General features: G+C 40.7%; 1 protein-coding gene across 5 annotated transcripts; it reads right to left on the bottom strand.

The window, feature by feature from the left end:
* Positions 1 to 142: 142 nt before the first annotated feature.
* LOC148883480 (adhesion G protein-coupled receptor F1) lies at positions 143 to 18,827 on the bottom strand. 5 transcript variants are annotated; one of them, XM_089022704.1, is made up of 23 exons: positions 18,461 to 18,827; positions 16,399 to 16,488; positions 16,069 to 16,179; positions 15,540 to 15,634; positions 14,465 to 14,507; positions 14,233 to 14,385; positions 12,026 to 12,187; positions 11,876 to 11,917; positions 8,708 to 11,506; positions 8,198 to 8,304; positions 8,052 to 8,110; positions 7,850 to 7,989; positions 6,715 to 6,930; positions 6,418 to 6,621; positions 5,585 to 5,737; positions 5,317 to 5,495; positions 4,463 to 4,627; positions 2,414 to 3,632; positions 2,265 to 2,303; positions 2,086 to 2,127; positions 1,216 to 1,275; positions 1,032 to 1,095; positions 143 to 956 (listed from the first exon to the last, which is right to left on the bottom strand). In XM_089022704.1, the coding sequence occupies exons 4-23, from the start codon at positions 15,630 to 15,632 to the stop codon at positions 914 to 916; spliced, it is 5,982 nt and encodes a 1,993-aa protein (XP_088878830.1). In that variant the 5' UTR covers positions 15,633 to 15,634; positions 16,069 to 16,179; positions 16,399 to 16,488; positions 18,461 to 18,827; the 3' UTR covers positions 143 to 913. The 5 variants fall into 5 exon arrangements, with proteins under 5 accessions (XP_088878830.1, XP_088878828.1, XP_088878829.1 ...); XM_089022702.1 differs by having other exon boundaries at positions 2,265 to 3,632; XM_089022703.1 differs by lacking the exon at positions 11,876 to 11,917 and having other exon boundaries at positions 2,265 to 3,632.
* Positions 18,828 to 18,885: the final 58 nt, after the last annotated feature.

Genomic DNA, 18,885 nt, shown 5'->3' with positions numbered 1-18,885 from the left:
CAAAATGCCTCATTCCAGTACATTTTTTGCAGCAAAGCCAGGGTTCCGTGCATTGTCTTTCACACGACTTGTGGCCATGAAATATAATTTTCCTCAAAACAAATAATTATTCACAATCTTTTTGGGATACATTTCCCATGGTGGAACTATATATGTCAAAGTCAGTTTTATTGTCAAATATGCTAATAAACTAACAAATACAAATACATACAAATGTAAAGGTAAATCCAATCCAATCCAATGCATGACATACAGCACAGATGAAATTACTGTCCTCTCAGCCCCCAGCGTGAAAGGCACTTATAATGACTTAACAAACACGAAAATGCCAATTTATCGGGAGAGAGGGAACTGCTGCGTGTTCACACGCCGCCATCTTGGAGAAAAAAAAAATAATAATAATAACACAAAGACAAAGAGAGTCATTCATTAAAATGAAATAAGATAAGATAACTTTGAATTGCAGTTATTTTCAATATCATGCATATTGGACACTGTGATGGAACACATTCGTCAAAGAATGCATACCGGGTATTTATGCTACTGTTTTGAAATGACGATTGTTGATGACTCTGTGCAGTTCAAATACAGGTAACATCCGACTTACGACCGAGTTCCGTTACGACCAAATGGCTGTAAGTCGAAATGGTCGTAAGTCGAAATCCATTGAAAATGTTGAATAGACTCGGAGGCTAAATGAACCGCAACCCCCCCACCCCTGGTGCTGGCCTGCTAGCACGTTTTTAACAAATAGGGTCTGTAGGTCATGGTCGTAAGTGTGGGAGGTTGTAAGTCGAATGTTACCTGTATAATGTTGTACAAAATGATACAGATCTTCAATCTGATGTGAATCCCATTTTATGAGTGATTATTCGTTCATCTGATTCAGATATTGGAAGATGGCTCGGAGCCGCTAGCGCTGCTGGAGTTTGTCGCCTCCCACACGTGGTAGACATCTAAAGGATAAACAATCAAAATATTGATTAGAAAATAAATTGAAATAATCAATTCTGGGTGATTGGAAAACTTACATCTTTTCCCACGTAGTTTTTGGAACCATTTGAGACCATTTGAAGAAACGCCGGCACTTGTACTCTAATAGCGAAAATAAAGTCAAGAACATGTTTACGAATCAAGCTAGCTAAAAGAGAACGCATGGCGAGTTCGGAAGGATGCATTTCGATGTCATACATAAATGATTGACAGGTCACTTACTTTCGTTTGATTGGAACCGGAGCCCGAGCGTGATAGTTTTTGGGAGAGAACGGCTCGGATCTGTCACCGGAATCAAATTCAAAATCAATACGTTTATTTGATGGCTTTGGAAAAAAAATGTATAATAATAATAATAATACATTTCATTTATAAGTGCCTTTCAAAACTCTCTGTGGATGAGCAGCGGCAGCCACACGCGCCAGTGTTCACTCAACCCGAAACTAACTCAAATTGATAGAAAGCTAGCTAGTTCGCTAATAGGTAACTAATAGATAGCTAACTAGCTGGATAGATAGCTAACAGATAGCCAGCTAGCAATCTAATCGATAGCTAATAGATAGCCAGCTAACTAGCTAGATAGCTAATAGATCGCTAGCTAATAGATAGCTAATAGATAGCCAGCTAACGAGCTATCTAGCTAATAGAAAACTAATAGCTAGCTAGCTGGATAGATAGCTAACAGATTGCCAGCTCGCTAGCCATAGACTGCTAACTAGCTAGCCAGCTAATAGATGGCTAATATATCACTAGCAAGCTGGATAGATAGCTAATAGATAGCCAGCTGACCAGCTAGCGAGCTAATAGATAGCTAGATGGATAGATAGCTAATACATAGCCAGCTGGCGAGCTTTTCCTGTGGATGAGCGGCGGCAGCGACACGCACTTGCGTGCACTCAACCCGGAATTAACTCAAATAGATAGAAAGCTAGCTAGTTCGCTAATAGATAGCTAGTTAGGTAGCCAGCCAGTCAGATAGTTACAGTATATAGCTAATATATAGCTAGCTCATCAGCTAGATAGCTAATAGATAGCTAGCTAGCTAGCTAGCGAGACACATTTTTTTTTACAATAAAACAATCCTGGAATTACCTTTGAATCCAGCAGTGTCCCAAACACTAAAATAAAGAAACCCTAAAAAACAAAAAGGGGGTGGGGTGGTAGGGGGTTAAAAACCAGACCCAAGTTACATCATACGAAATATTTCATAAAAACATATTTCATGACTCCAAAAAATGAATTTGACGCCATTTGTTGAGGAACCAATTTACCTGCAACGAATTGAAGAAGGCAAAGGCCACGTGGATCCCCTGGTTGGTGGACGAAATCATGGTCCCCACCCCCAACGACCACGTCAGTCCAAACAAAGGAGTCAAGATGATGACGCATCTGGCCACCACAACCAAGGTGTGCTTCTCACCTGGAGGTGCCGCCTCCCCGGCGCCTCGTCGGAGCATTTTGAACATGACCACCACCACAATCAAAATGTTGATGAAGACCACCACCAAAGCCGGTATCACCAAGGCCAGCAGAGCTTTGGTCTTGACCCAGTTGAGCCAGCACGCCTCATTTTCCCTGATGTAACCTCGGCCAGGTGCCGTGGAGGCCACCGTGACCACCGCGATGATCAGAGGGCACACGTAGCCGAAAACAAAACCGATGGCCATCATGGCCGCCTTGGACATGTGGGAGAAAACCATGACGGTTCGGTAGAACAGAAGAAGACCTGAAGCTAGCATCCAGAAGAAGAGAGCCAGGTAGAAGAGGTGCATGAAGAAGGTGGCGGCGCTACAGGGTCCAACGGGAACCTGGTGGTCCTCCCCTGGGTTCTCCAGGGGGTTCTTGGCGTAGGAGGCGGCCACGATGAAGCAGATGTCGGCGATCAGCAACGACAAGGCGGTGTTGACGATGCAGACGTGGCGCATGAAGGCCGTGCTGTTCCTGGTCAAGGTCTTCCACACGGAAGCTTCGATGACCAGGCAAACCACCAGACTGGCCACGGAGATCCCAACCCCGACGTAGGTGATGAGATCCAAAGCCACCCGGATGTTCTCGGGGATCCCGGCGGCCATCAGGATGGAGAAGGAGGTCAGATGGTTGCAGTTGCAGCTGACCGCGTCGTCCACGTCGGAAAGGAAGTCGCAACCTCGATCGTCCCAAGCGCCCAAACCGTCAAAAAGGCTGAAGTTCCAAAAAACGCACTGGGGATTCATAGTCAGCGAGATGTTCTCCTTCTGGAAGGTCAGGCTAACGTTCCGGATGTCCGTTTGGACTCGGACCAGCGCCACCGCCGCGTTGACGCTGGAATCGGACGCACCGTCGTTGTCATCGCGAGGTGGTAGAACGTTATCCAAAGTGGAGAAAACCACCACGGTGATGTGAAGATCTCGACCGTCGGCGTCGGGAATGTCGATGGCCACGCTGGAGTTGAATTGGGCCGCGAAGGAGTCGTTGAACCGGGTTCTGTTGAGCAGAATCGAACCGGTGACGAGGCTAAACTCGCCGACTAGCTGGTCCGACAGAGTCTCCATCGCGTTCAGCAATTCCGAACTGTCGTTACGAGTCACGTTTTCTCTCAGGAAGCGCCACGATTCTCGGGCGTCGTCGCCAACCACGATGTCGACCGTCGCCAGAACGTCCTGCGAAGAAAGATCGTTTTTCTTGGTGGGGGTTCTTCGGTCGCACCGCATCGTCGTGGATTTTATAATAACCATAAATCATAAAAAAAAGAATGTAAACATGTAAGTATTTTTTTATGAAAATGAAGCTAAAAAGATTTGAACTCGAAACAATCGGATTTTAGGAACACTATATTGACATTTGACCAACAGATGGCGCAAGTGTACTAAAATAGGCAACAACCCCTCTAAAACTACTGTACATATACTACTAATAGTACTACTACTACTACTATTACTACTACTAATACTACTACTACTAATAATAATAATAATACTCCTACTACTACTATTAGTACTACTACTACTACTACTACTACTACAACTACAACTACTACTACTACTACTAATACTGTTACTTCCAGGTTGAGTGACTTATAATAATATATAATAATAATAATAATACATTTCATTTCTAAGCGCCTTTCAAAACTATTAAGGTCACTTTACAGTCATTGGATCAGTTTTTCTGTGGGTGAGCAGCAGCACATGCTAATAGCTAGCTAGCTGGATAGATAGATAACAGATTACCAGCCAGCCAGCTAGATAGCTAATAGGGAGCTAATATCCAGCCAGCCAATAGATATCTAATAGATGGCTAGATAGCTGGATAGATAGCTAATAGATAGCCAGATAGCTAGCTAATAGATAGCTTGCTAACGTAAGCCGAATCTGCAGAAACAAAATATTTCAATATAATAAATTTAAGTAGTTGTTTTTTTTTTGGTCATAGAAATTGTTTTTTCAGCTTCTATTTCCCAAATGAGCTTTTAGCCAACTTGCCGTCGTACCGCCATGACGCTTCGGTTGACTTGGGCCGAAACGTCGGCCATGACGCTCAGGATGCCGACGATGGCCGAGATGGTCGCTGAGGAATTGGCGATTTCTTCTTTTTGCTCCTGGACCACCTCGCTAAGGTTCGCGGCTAATTGGGGGACTTCCTCTTGGACCAAATCCTGCGGGATGCAGAGTCAAAAACAAGTACATTTACGTATTGATCAATCGAATTTATATACTCGTTTTTCGTTTGTATAGTCAAACTTCGGTTTTTGAATGTCTCAGTTCTCATCCAATTCAGTTTTTAGTAGCTGGCTATCTTTTAGCTATCTATTAGCTATCTGGCTAGCAAGCTGGCTATGTATTAGCTATCTATCAGCTATTTACTTAGCTATTAACTATCTATTAGCTAGCTGGCTACCTATAAACTATCTATTAGGTCGCTAGCTATCTGGCTATCTATTAGCTATCTGGGTATCTAGCTGGCTATCTATTAGCTATCCATCCAGCTAGCTAACTATTTATTAGCTATCTACTAGCTAGCTGGCTATCTATAAACTATTAGCTCTCTAGCTATCTATTAGCTATCTGGCTATCTATTAGCTATCCATCCAGCTACCTAACTATTTATTAGCTATCTACTAGCTAGCTATCTAGTTAGCTGGCTATCTATTAGCTGGATAGCTGGCAATTTATGAGCTATCTATTCAGCTAGCTATCGATCTATTAGCTATCTATCAGCTAGCTGGCTAGCGAGTTTTCTATCCATTTGAGTTACTTTCGGGTTAAGTGAACGCTGGGGCCTGTGTATTTATAATAAAGACTAATCTAATCTAATGTAATCTAATTTGGAAAGGTGAAGATTTACCTCAGAAAGGATGAGCAAGTCCTTGATTGCGGTCACGATGCAAGTATCTTCCAAAAGGATCCATTGCCCCGTATCCTTGCAGACGGCGGTCCTGCTCCCCTCTTGACCCGGATCGCACGCCACGCTCGAAACGTCATTCGGTCGCCCGCTACCGTACGGCGAATCGTTACACGTAACATCTTGAGCCAGGAAAATTATGATTATTATTATTATGTTGTTTTTTTTAATCAATCGAAGAAAAGGGGAAACGGTACCGATTGTCCTTTACCTTCATTAAAAAGGATCACGGTGGTTGTGGCCTCAAAGTCTTGCGGGTCATCAACTCTGCACGTAAATCGTAATTCTCGGTTTGGCGAATCTCCGCAACTACTTAGACGATATCGGTGCAAAATGCAGTAGCTTCCCTCGTCGGGCATTGTCTCTGCGAGAAAAAAAAAAAAAAAATCATAAATTGCTGGGAAAAAAAACAAAATCTAGCTAGCTCGCTATTGACTGTGTTAGCTATCTATTAGCTAATAGTGGTCTAGCTGGCTGGCTGGCTCACTAGCTAGCTATAAGCGGTCTAGCTGGTTGGCTAGTTAGCTATCTATTAGCGGTCTGGCAGGCTGGCTTGCTAGCAATCTAGCTCGCTATTGACTGTGTTAGCTATCTATTAGTGGTCTAGCTGGATGGCGAGCTATCTACACAACTTGTCCGAAGGTGTCGGTTCTCCTTTAAGGTGTATACATTTTTTACTTTAAAAACAATTCCTGGTTCGGGTTCCTGTTACATCATATATTATGACAATCGAGCTAGCTATCAAGTTACCTACATTGCTATCTATTTGCTACATGTTAGTTATCTATTAGCTATCAATTAGTGGTCTAGCTGGCTGGCTAGCTATCTATTAGCGGTCTGGCTGGCTGGCTAGTTATCTAGCTCGCTATCTACTGTGTTAGATACATAGATACCTATCTATTAGCGATCCATTAGTGGACTAGCTGGCTGGCTGACGAGCTAACTATCTATTAGCAGTGTAGCTAGCTGGCTAGCAATCTAGGCAACTTGTCCGGAGGTGTCGGTTGTCCTTTAAACCATGGCGGACGGGGCGGGGGGACTTACCAGAGTTCAAAATGGCGGCATCCAGAAACCAGCTGACGATATAATCGGACTGCACGCAACATCGAAGCGGCTCGGAGCCGCCGTCCGAACATTTAACGTTGACTTTGCTGGGCGCTCGCACGTTGGGCGCTTGCCGGATTTGCGTGGCGAGACCCGTTTGCGTAAAAGTCACGGCGGCGCCCGTGAGGTGACATTCGTAAAGCCCTGGAGGGGAGGTGGTAGAGGGGGGAGGGGTTGGACGAAGAGTTTTCAGAAGAATCGGCCATTGTTGCGATCCGGTTGAAAACGGCGACTTACCGGCGTCCGCCAGGATCACCTTGGTAACCGTCATCACCGACGCGCCGTCCAATGAGGCGATTCGGATGCGTCCGATGGCTTTGATTTCCTTTCCGTTTAATTGCCATCTGGCTTGAGTGACAGCTCCTAACTGAAGACTCTCGGGGGCGGGGCCACACGTCAAGGTCATTGACCTTCCTGTGTACGTCGCGGCCGGGAATTTGATTTTGGTCGGACCTGGGGAAGAAAAGGTCAAAGGTTAAAGAAGTGGCAATGGCTAGATAGTTAGTTAGCTAATACACTGAGCCAGCGTTCACTCAACCTGGAAGTAAATAGATAGAATGCTAGCTAGCCAGCCAATAGATAGCTAATAGATAGCCAACAGATAGATAGCTAGCCACTTAGATAGCTAATAGCCAGCTAGCTACATAGTTAGTTAGCCAATACACTGAGCCAGCGTTCACTCAACCCGGAAGTAAATAGATAGAAAGCTAGCTAGCGAGCCAGCTAATAGATAGCTAATAGATAGCCAACAGATAGATAGCTAGATAGCTAGCCACTTATATAGCTACTAGCCATCTAGCTAGATAGTTAGTTAGCTAATACACTGAGCCAGCGTTCACTCAACCGGCTGTGTTACTTCCGGGTAGAGTGACGCGTCTGTCTACCGCTACTCACCCGCACAAAAAAAAAGTTCTTATCCCATGACTGTAGTGTCGGAGTTGAGAGTTTTAAAAGGGGCTTAGAAATTACCGTATTTTCTGCACTATAAGGTACACCGAAAAGAAAAGATTTCTTTCAAAAGCTGACCATGCGCCTGATAATACGGTGCGCCTTATGTATAGAAAACATAAAATATATAATGCGGTGCACCTTATGTATGAAGGTGCGCCTTATAGTCCAGAAAATACTGTCAATGTATTATTATTATTATTATTATTATTATTACAAGCCATCTGTACACTTGATGCAAAAAGCTATCAACCCAGCTAAACGGAACACAATTGATGAGGAACTAGATAAAATTATCGCAGAGAAAGCACCTACAAGGGGATCATTCCTTGAGAGCTTTGAAATGTGCGTAAAATGTCACGTATTATTTTTATTATTATTATTATTATTATTATTATTATTATTATTGACATCCGACACTTACTATTATAACGCGCGCTAACAGTACCGATGACGTTAGCGATGGGCTGCACTGCCACCGAGAACCTCTGATTGGCCGCCGCGAGTTCCTGAGCGTTGACTTGAGAAGTTTCGACGGTGAAGTCTGCGATTACGCTTCCGGGCCTGGAAGAAGAAAATTCGGAAAAAACCAACGGGGGGTCAGGGGTCAATCAATTTCCGTTTACCTGAAAGCAGTCACAAAAGCGCCGATGAATCCTGTTAGCGTCCCGTATTGGTCGATTAACTGCAAGGCAAAGTCAGTGTTAGCATTGGACAAGTCGAAATAAAATGAAGGGGGTAACCAGGGTGGGGATGTTCTTTTGGGACTTACCAAAGGCCTGATCTGAGACTCAAACCCCTTGTAAACAGAGCTGGTTTGGTCGCTCAGTTCCGGAGTGTATTCTTTGTCCAACCGGATGGACATTTCTAATGGGAATACTTTTGAGAGACAAGACAAAACAAAACACACACACAAAAAAAACAGAACAAAAAAAATGAAGTAGAGCAGTTGAATTTGGGTTTTCCGACCATAATCCGTTCCAGAAACCAGTTCGAAAACCAATTTAGTCGAAAACTGAAAAGCAGTTTACGAACTTTTCGCCTTACGAACATTAAATTTGTGAGAATATCATCTTGGGTTGAATTTGGGTTTTCAAAAACTGAAATGCTATTTAAATCCATATATATACAGTAATACATCAGTTTACGAACGCTTTAGCTAACGAACTTTTCGCCTTACGAACATTAAATTTGTGAGAATATCATCTTGGGTTGAATTTGGGTTTTCCGACCATAATCTGTTCCAGAAACCAGTTCAACATTCCGAAAAATATTTTCTCACTTGTTTGTGCTTCAGTTGACTTGAGTGTGATGGTTGTCGGCGCTCCGGTCGTCGTAGAATTTGTTGCAGATGTCGTCGGCGTAGTTGCCACAGTTGTCGGTGCATGAGTTGTCGTACTTCTAACAGTTGTCGGCGCTTGAATAGTTGTTGTGTTTGTCACAGTTGCCGGCACTTGAGTAGTTGTTGTCCTTGTCACAGTTGTTGGCGACTGAGTTGGCGTATTTGTCACAGTTGTCGGCACTTGAGTAGTTGTCGTATTTCTGACTGTTGTCGGCACTTGAATAGTTGTCGTATTTTTCACAGTTGTCAGCACTTGAGTAGTTGTCGTAGTTGTCTCAGTTGTCGGCGATTGAATAGTTGTCGTATTTGTAACAGTTGTCGGCGCCTGAGTTGTCGTATTTGTAACAGCTGTCGCCACTTGAGTAGTTGTCGTATTTGTGACAGTTGTCCCCACTTGAGTAGTTGTCGTATTTGTGACGGTTGTCGGTGCCTGACTTGTTGTGTTAGTAACAGTTGTCGGCACTTGAGTAGTTGTCGTATTTGTGACTTGAGTAGTTGTCGTATTTATGATGGTTGTCGGCGCCTGAGTTGTCGTATTCGTTACAGTTGTCGGCACTTGAGTAGTTGTTGTATTTATGACGGTTGTCGACGCCTGAGTTGTCGTATTAGTAACAGTTGTCTGCACTTGAGTAGTTGTCGTATTTGTTACATTTGTCTGCACTTCAGTTGTCGTATTCATGACAGTTGTCGGCACTTGAGTAGTTGTCCCATTTTTGACAGTTGTCGGCACTTGAGTAGTTGTCGTATTTGTGACAGTTGTCAGCACTTGAGTAGTTGTCGTATTCATGACGGTTGTCGGCGCCTGAGTTGTCGTACTAGTAACAGTTGTCGGCACTTGAGTAGTTGTCGTATTTGTTACATTTGTCTGCACTTCAGTTGTCGTATTCATGATAGTTGTCGGCACTTGAATAGTTGTTGTATTTGTGACCGTCGTCGTATTTGTCACAGTTGTCAGCACTTGAGTAGTTGTCGCATTTGTGACAGTTGTCGGTACTTGAGTAGTTGTCGTATTTGTGACAGTTGTCGGCACTTGAGTAGTTGTTGTATTTATGCTGGTTGTCGGCGCCTGAGTTGTCGTATTCGTGACAATTGTCGGCACTTGAGTAGTTGTCGTATTTATTACGGTTGTCGACGCCTGACTTGTCGTATTAGTAACAGTTGTCGGCACTGGAGTAGTTGTCGTATTTGTTACATTTGTCTGCGCTTCAGTTGTCATATTTATGACAGTTGTCAGCACTTGAATAGTTGTCGTATTTGTGACTGTCGTCGTATTTGTCACAGTTGTCGGCACTTGAGTAGTTGTTGTATTTGTCACAGTTTTCGGCACTTGAGTACTTGTTGTATTTGTGACTGTTGTCGGCTCTTGAGTAGTTGTCGTATTTGTCACATTTGTCGGCACTTGAGTAGTTGTCGTATTTGTCGCAGTTGTCGGCACTTGAGTTGTCGTATTTGTCACAGTTGTCGCCACTAGAGTAGTTGTCATATTTGTTACAGTTGTCGTATTTGTTACAGTTGTCGGCGATTGAAAAGTTGTCATATTTGTTACAGTTGTCGGCACTTGACTAGTTGTCGTATTTGTCACAGTTGTCGGCACTTGAGTAGTTGTCGTATTTGTGACTGTTGTCGGCACTTGAGTAGTTGTCGTATATGTCACAGTTGTTGGCACTTGAATAGTTGTCGTATTTCTGACTGTTGTCGGCAGTTGAGTAGTTGTCGTATTTGTCACAGTTGTCGGCACTTGAGTAGTTGTCATATTTGTTACAGTTGTCGTATTTGTTACAGTTGTCGGCGATTGAAAAGTTGTCATATTTGTTACAGTTGTCGGCACTTGACTAGTTGTCGTATTTGTCACAGTTGTCGGCACTTGAGTAGTTGTCGTATATGTCACAGTTGTTGGCACTTGAATAGTTGTCGTATTTCTGACTGTTGTCGGCAGTTGAGTAGTTGTCGTATTTGTCACAGTTGTCGGCACTTGAGTAGTTGTCATATTTGTTACAGTTGTCGTATTTGTTACAGTTGTCGGCGCTTGAAAAGTTGTCGTATTTGTTACAGTTGTCGGCGCTTGAAAAGTTGTCGTATTTGTTACAGTTGTCGGCGCTTGAAAAGTTGTCGCATTTGTAACAGTTGTCGGCACTTGAGTAGTTGTCGTATTTGTCACAGTTATCGGCACTTGAGTAGTCTTCGTATTTGTCACAGTTGTCGGCACTTGACTAGTCGTATTTGTGACTGTTGTTGGAACTTTAGTTGGAGTATTTGTGACAATTGCCGGCACTTCAGGTGTATTTGTGACATTTGTTGACACTTGAGTAGTTGGCGTATTTGTGACTGTTGTCGGCACTTCAGTTGTCGTATTTATGACGGTTGTCGGTGCTTCAGTTGTCGTATTTGTGAACGTTTTCGGCACTTCAGGTGTATTTGTGACTGTTGTCGGCAATTGAGTACTTGTCGTATTTGTTACAGTTGTCGTCACTTGAATAGTTGTCATATTTGGAACAGTTGTCGGCACTTGAGCAGTAGTCGTATTTGTAACAGTTGTCGCCACTTGAGTAGTTGTTGTATTTGTGACAGTTGTCGGCACTTGAGTAGTTGTCGTATTTGTTACAGTTGTCGGTGCTTGAATTGTGGTATTTGTGAAAGTTTTCGGTACTTCAGGTGTATTTGTGACAGTTGTGGGTGCTTCCGTTGTCGTAGTATTCTTTCCAGGAGTTGTTGGCGATGTAGTTGTGGAATCTAATGCATCTGCCAAAAAAGATGAAATATGATTGTCATCATTTCAGCTAATAAACCTGATAGTAATCAAGCTAGCTTGATCGCTAGCTAGCTCGATCACAAGCTAACTTCCTCGTTCGCTAGCTTAATCGCTACCTAGCTCGATTGCTAGCTAGCTTGATTACGTTCTAGCTTTCTCATTAGCTAGCGTCACTAGCTGGAAAAACGAGCATGGAATTTGACTTGCTTTCGTGGCCCGAATAAAATGACGTGGCTGTCCCAGATTTGGCCCACGGGTCTTGACTTGGACACCAGTGCGTTCAAAGATTCCGGGAAAAAAATATATAAAAAAATATCATGTCCAATTTTGCAATGGAAAGAATTGAACTGAGCTCTTACTTATCGCCGTTATTGGTCCAACTGTTGCCGGCGTGTTGGTGACTGTTCGGGCAAAAAAAATAATAATAATAAATCAAAAATTTGTAGTCTCATTTGGATCCGGTTGAGCCGCCACATGTTGACGTTATTTTTAGTTTTTGTCAGAATTACCATTCGGTCGGCATCGGTGGCCTTCTGGAGGGATGCCGTTGATACACGTGCAGGCGTTGTTTACGATCTCATCGCAGGCCCGATAAGCCACGCAGGTTTCGTTTGGCCAAAAAAGATCTTCCTCGCATCGGCATTGGAAGTTGCTTCCGTTGACAGAACAAACTAAAAAAAAAATGGTTAGAAAGGGGAGTAAAAGAAGCTATTTTCATAAAACAAGCAAAACCCTTCACTAAATCGCCATGGTGGGGTGAGGTTCAATTTAGATCATTCCTACAACATAGGCTTAGTTATGCTGATGAGGCAATACCATAGCAAATGGGGCAATCAGGCCAGTCATAGACCCTATACTCAGGCAGGACAATAGAAATAAGCAGTCAGGAATATAGGGCCAAAACTACCAGCAAAAGATTTTAGTTCGCTGACGAAGCTTCTTGGATAAGAAGCGAATCGTCCGACACCTTCAAAGAAGTACAGATGACGGCTGAAGAAACCTTTTCATCGATGGACCACTCCTGTACGACTAAGAGCTTAAACAGACGTAAAAAAAAGAAAGAAAATAGATGAGAGAGCGGAACGTGAATACGAAATGATTTACGATAAAGCGTTTTTGTTAACACGATATTTGACACGCTTGGGAACGCTGCCGTTTCCCTAAAAACAGATCAATCATTAACAACCCACCCGTGTCCAATTGGAAAGAATGCAAAATGCTTTGATTCTCTCCTCTCTCATCTAGAACTGCTTCATGTCACAAAGAGGGTACAGCAAGTGCTGAAGAATTAATGACTCTTTGTGTCTTTGTGTTGTCATATTATTTGTTATTTAGTTTTTTGACTTCAAGATGGCGCCGCGAAAGTAGCTGCCTATCCAGCAGCTCCTGTATGTTGTTTTTTCTACTTCTTTATTTCCTTTCCTTTCCCTTTCATAACTTTGCTGCAGTGAAATGTCAATGCATTGAATGAATGCATAACCAGAAAAACTTGAATTCGGACAAACAAAAGATCGGAATGAATGTGTTGCTCCGACACCGTTGTCTCGGGCATTCCGAACAACAACGGATTCCAAGGCATCGAATGTCTTCAGTTCCAATGAAAAGAAGATTGGAGCGAGGTGCTTGGCTCTGATTACCCCCCGCCCCTCCTACTGGACTAGCAATTTGAAATCAGAACGACAATGTTGTCTAAATCCGATGCCGTCATCTGTCACCTGCTGGACTTTTTTTCATTAAAAAAAAAAAAGAGTTAATCCCTAAATTATATAGATCTGGAGTAATATGAGCTTGAAATGAGGGCGGCTCTCCAAAATACAATAAAGGTAACATCTGATTTACGACCAACTCAACTTACGACCACCCATATTTACGACCCTGACCTCCAGACCCTATTTTTTAAAAATTTAATTGTACACCCGGCACCGCTACGCGCTAGCAGGCCGGCAACGTGTACGACAATTTTGGCCAGCCAGCCAGCATCTCACGCTCGCACAGCAATCAACCGTGTGATGGCACCAGAGGCGGGGAGTATGCGAGTCATTATTAGTCTCTATTCGGCTATCTAGCTAGCTATCGATGAACTATATAGCTATCTAGCTGGCTATGTATTCGAAATATTGCTATCTATTAGCCATCTATTGGCCAGCTAGCTAGATTGCTATCTATTTGAGTTACTTCCGGGTTGAGTGAACGCTGGTGCAGGCGGCTGCCTCTGCTCACCCACAAAAAAAGTATCCTGTGACTGTAAAGTGACCTTGAGACTTTTGAAAGGCGCTTAGAAATGAAATTATTATTCTTATTATTCAACATTTTGAATGGATTTCAACTTACGACCATTTTGACTTACAACCGTTTGGTAGGAATGGAACTCGGTCGTAAGTCGGATTTTACCTGTACAATTTACATTGATTTCGCGCTTTAACAACAGCTGAAGCTGCAACAAAGCGCAGACGTGCAAAAAAAGGAAATTCTGCCCCCTCTGTGGAAGGAAAAAACATGAGCAGAGGTCTAGCCAGCGCTTTATCAGCACCCAAGCATGAAAAAAATCAAACCCCGATTCCTCTTTTTGGAATGACGTCTTCCAACTGGATTATAGTTGGAGCGTTTTTGTGCTTTCTCTGCTCATTTTTTTCGGCATTTTGCATACAATTGTGTTGTTTTTTTTTTTGTTTCCAGGCTAGCCAAACATGGCTAAAAATGTCACAATGGGGCCTACCTTTGGTGATGTCAATATGTGTCAAATTTGCGCCGGGACCCAAAGGCAGGGAAGAATTCGGATTGTGCAGCAGGTGACGAAGGTCATCCACTGCCTCCACGCTAGTCACGTTTAGCTCAACGGACACTTCATACTGATAGTGGCTGAGCGGCGCTGTGGAAGTGATGCAGGGGGGCATTAGATGACGCACTCCTCAAATCACACACATTGAAAAACAATTATTGTTACTTACCTTGCCTTTTCTCCCTCATGACGTCTTTTTCTCCAGTGTGGACCTGTTGTGGTGGGTCGGGGGGGTATTTTAATGACCATATTTTGTTCATGTCACTGAACAAACTTTGAATTAGCTACATATTAGCTAGCTAGCTTTCTATCTATTTGAGTTCTTCCGGGTTGAGTGCGTTTTATTTAATTAGTTATTCATTTATTAATGTATTTATTTATTCATGTATTTATTCACTTATTTATTTTATTTTTCTTAAACCGTCTTTGTTATCAATTTTGCTCATACGCTAGCTAGCTAGCTATTTCCTATCTATTTGCTATCTATTAGCTAACTGGCTAGCTGTCTGGCTATCCAGGTAGCTATCTGGCTAACTATATATTAGCTATGTATTAGCTAGCTAGCTTTCTATCTATTTGAGTTACTTCCGGGTTGAGTGAATGTTGGCGCGTTTTATTTATTTTTCTTAAACTGCCTTTGTTATCAATTTTGCTCATTATGCTAGCTAGCTAGCTATTTTCTATCTATTTGCTTTCTTATTGCTATCTATTAGCTAACTGGCTATCTAGCTAGCTATCTAGTTAGCTATCTCGCTAACTATTTATTAGCTATGTATAAGCTAGCTAGCTTTTTATCTATTTGAGTTACTTCCGGGTTGAGTGAACGCTGGCGCGTGTGGCTGCCGCTGCTCACCTGCAGAAAAACTTATCCTATGACTGTAAAGTGACCTTGAAAGTTTTGAAAGGCGCTTAGAAATGAAATGTATTGTTATTGTTATTATTATTATTGCCGAATATTACATAAATTCTCCTCTTCATGTACCAGCATCACAAAATACATTGAATACAATAGCGTAGTAGGACTAAGTGTTGCTTGAAAATAATATTGACGTTGATCCTTCAAAAAGTTTGATTCGTATTCAAAGATATTCAAAGTAACTTTATATTAATTAGGTGTCATGGTGTAACCATTGTGGTGGACGTCGGCCATGTTGCGTTTCGCCCTCAAAGTGACCCCAAACGCCCGGAAAAAAAAAAGCAAGTGGCGTGTTTAAAAAAGGCCTGGACACGATGAGTCGACCTACCGGCTTTGACCACTTGAAGATGTTTCCCGTTTCCAAAATGCAAAATGTGGCAAAGAGGAGAAGAACGATCAAGCCATTCTTACTTCTTGCCATTCCTAAAAAACAAAATAAATAAATCAACACATAAAGAAATACATACATAAATACATAAATAAATACATCAATTATGATAAATTACGATAAAAATCAATCAATAAAAATAAAAATAAAAATAAAAATATCAATCATTCCAAAAATAAAAATAAAAGTAAAAGTAAAAATTAAAATTAAAATTAAAATAATTACGTTAAAAAAAGACATTTATGAGAATAAAAAAATAAAAATAAAAAAATACAAAATAAAATAATAGGAAGTCATAGGAAACAAAAAACAGTTTGCAAACCCCAAAAAAATTAAACTTCTAGAAAAAAATAATAAAATCTAGGAAACAACCCCCCGCCCCCCAAAAAAAAACAATTAAACAAATCCTACGAAACAAAAAAATAAAATAAAATAAAATAAAGCCGACTTTCATGAGGCTTTTTCTTACCTCGGTTGACATTTCCTGCGTGTCCCGCTGAGATTGTCGCGTCTGCGTGTGCGGCGGCAACATTTTATGATCCGTACAAGCTGCCAGCTTGTCAAATCCCGCCCAACCCAACTATGGGAAACACGCTGCTTTCAAATACTTCCTCAAATTTGCTCTCACACACACACACACACACACACACACACACAAAATTCAACACCATATTGTTCACCTCTTTGTTTCCTGGTGTGTAGAAATTAGCGTAATAATCACAACAAAGACATAATTGAATGAAATCCAAAAAGATGACAGCCAAACAATGCTTCTAATGAACTCGGAGGAATGACTAACCTGAGGCCAAATTATGGCGGAAGGGATGGCGGTCGACGTTCCGGATAATTCCGAGACGAATCCGTCGTCGTCTACCGTGCAGGTAAATTACTTGTAAAAAAAAATAAAAATAAATTTTAATAAATTAAAACTGAAAAATAAAAAATAAAAACAAACAAAAAAATAAAAACAAACAAAAAAAATTAAATACAAAAATAACAAGAAAAAATAAATATAAAAATAAAAAACAACAACAATAAAATCATAAAATAAAATAAAAAAAATAAATAAAAAAGGTAATAATAAAAAAAAAGAAAAAAATATTTTTAAATAAAAAATTACATGAAATGAAAAAATAATTAAAAATCCCAGAAAGAAAAAGAACAAAAAATAAATAAAATAATAAAAGAAAAGAAAAACAAGATTTTTTTTTTATAAAAAAAATATGAAACAAAAAAAACATTAAAAGTCCCAGAAAGCAAAAAAAACAAATAATAAAAAATAAAATAATAGAAGAAAAGAAAAAAATAATGTTTTTAAATAAAAAATAACATGAAATTAAAATTAAACAATAAAATAATAAAAGAAAAGAAGAAAAGAAAAAGATTTTTTTTTATATAAAAATGACAAGAAAAAAAAAACAAAATAATAAAAGAAAAGAAAAATAGAAAAAGAACATTATTTAACAATAACAATAACTAATAATAATAATAATAATAATAATACATTTAATTTCTAAGCACCTTTCAAAGCTCTCAAGGTCACTTTACAGTCACAGGATAAGTTTAAATAAAAAATAAAATGAAATAAAAAAAAAAAAAACATTAAAAGTCCCAGAAAGCAAAACAACAAAAAGTAAAAACTAAAATAACAAAATAAAAGAAAAAATAACAGTATTTTTTGAAGTAAAAAAATAAAAAATAAAATAATAACAGAAATGAAAAAAAGAAAAAGAAAAAAAAAAGAAAAATAACAATTAAAATAAAAAATGAAAAAAAAATAAAAAAGAAATAAAAAAATAAACATTAAAAGTCCTAGACAGCAAATGTTGACGTTTAAACATCTGTGAGTGTAAAAAAAATCCAGATATACAAATTATATTTTAAATTCTATTGCAAAACACGTTTAAATATGATATACATATTTAAAAAATGCTGTTTTTTTTTCTCACTCCAATTTCAAATGGAAATTATGATATTGTAATGAGTATACGAGACTGGCTCTTCTTGAATCACAGGACGTTCGTTTGTTTGTTTGTGAACGCTGAGGAATGTCACTCGTTTATGGTGCGACTTATCAGAGAAGCTCTTTTATGGATTTCATTTGTTTGATTTGATGATTCCGACACTGGCCGGACAGGCTTGGCAAGTGTGGAGTTTGGAATTTTTTTTGTGTCGCCGTTTGATGTGCGTCGCTCGCAATGGAAGCGGCCTACAAAAATGTCCATAATGGAGAAAAAAAAAAAAAACGACATAAATTGCAATTAATGAATATTATATGCATTAAAAAATCTAGAAAAAAAAACATCTGTGAATGCAGCAAAAAGGAAACACGTTCAGGGTGCCCTCAAGGCCAAAATTAAGGCTCAAATACGACCCGGATGACAGTGAGCTTACTCTTGAATATCTCATTTTTTGCTTATCGTTCACCATTTTCACATGCTCAGTGGCGCCCCCTTAGAATACCGTATTTTCCCGTTTATAAGGCACACAGGAGTTGGATAGATAGCTAAAAGATAGCCAGCTATGTATGGCAAGCTATGTATTAGCTAGCTAGCTGGGTGGGTGGCTGTCTATTGGCTATCTGATGACTGGCTAGCTAGCCAGCTAGCTTGATTCCTTGTAAGCTTTGGCAGCTTTATCGTCAGAACTGGCTTCCACACCATGACGAATGACACTATGAATCCCTGTACGACACTTACATTTCTCGCACCATCCGTGGCTAGCCTTGAAATCATCAATGAATTTAACGTTCGTAAGCCGAAAAGTTCGTTAGCCAAGGCGCTCGTAAGTCGAGATATCACTGTATATATCTACGCCACTCCCCCTTATGCAAGCAGACGACAGACATGACTACAGTTTACCGTATTTTCCTTTTCCAACATGGCCGCCATGTCACGGGTTACGAAAGGTTGCTTCCTCCTCTCGATTCTTTTCAGTGGTGTGGATTCACAAAATGTTCTTTGTGTGGGAGTTGGGGGATCACAGGCATCTTTTGTGGCGGCGATGGCGTGCCTCTTCCTCATTGCGGGCTTGTAACCGGAGCCTTGTGTTCACCGGGCGCCTTTCAGACCAAAACAAAAAGACATTGACATCATGCCAGACAAGAACAAGAACAAGTTAGAAGATTGGGCGTCAAACCTTGACTGTGAGGGGGAAATTAGTATAAAAAAAAAAAATTAAAATTGTCTGTGTGCCGTTGTGGGTCGATCGCGGTCGGGTGAAAAATAGAGCACGGGTCAAAGGTTATGGACTAATTCGTGTCTTCAAACTCTTCTCGCCTTGTTAC

Source organism: Hippocampus bargibanti, linkage group LG19 (genome assembly GCF_051943395.1).
Source record: "Hippocampus bargibanti isolate YZ-2025 linkage group LG19, ASM5194339v1, whole genome shotgun sequence".
Taxonomy (NCBI): Eukaryota; Metazoa; Chordata; class Actinopteri; order Syngnathiformes; family Syngnathidae; genus Hippocampus; species Hippocampus bargibanti.
This window is presented reverse-complemented; position numbering and strand designations above follow the sequence as displayed.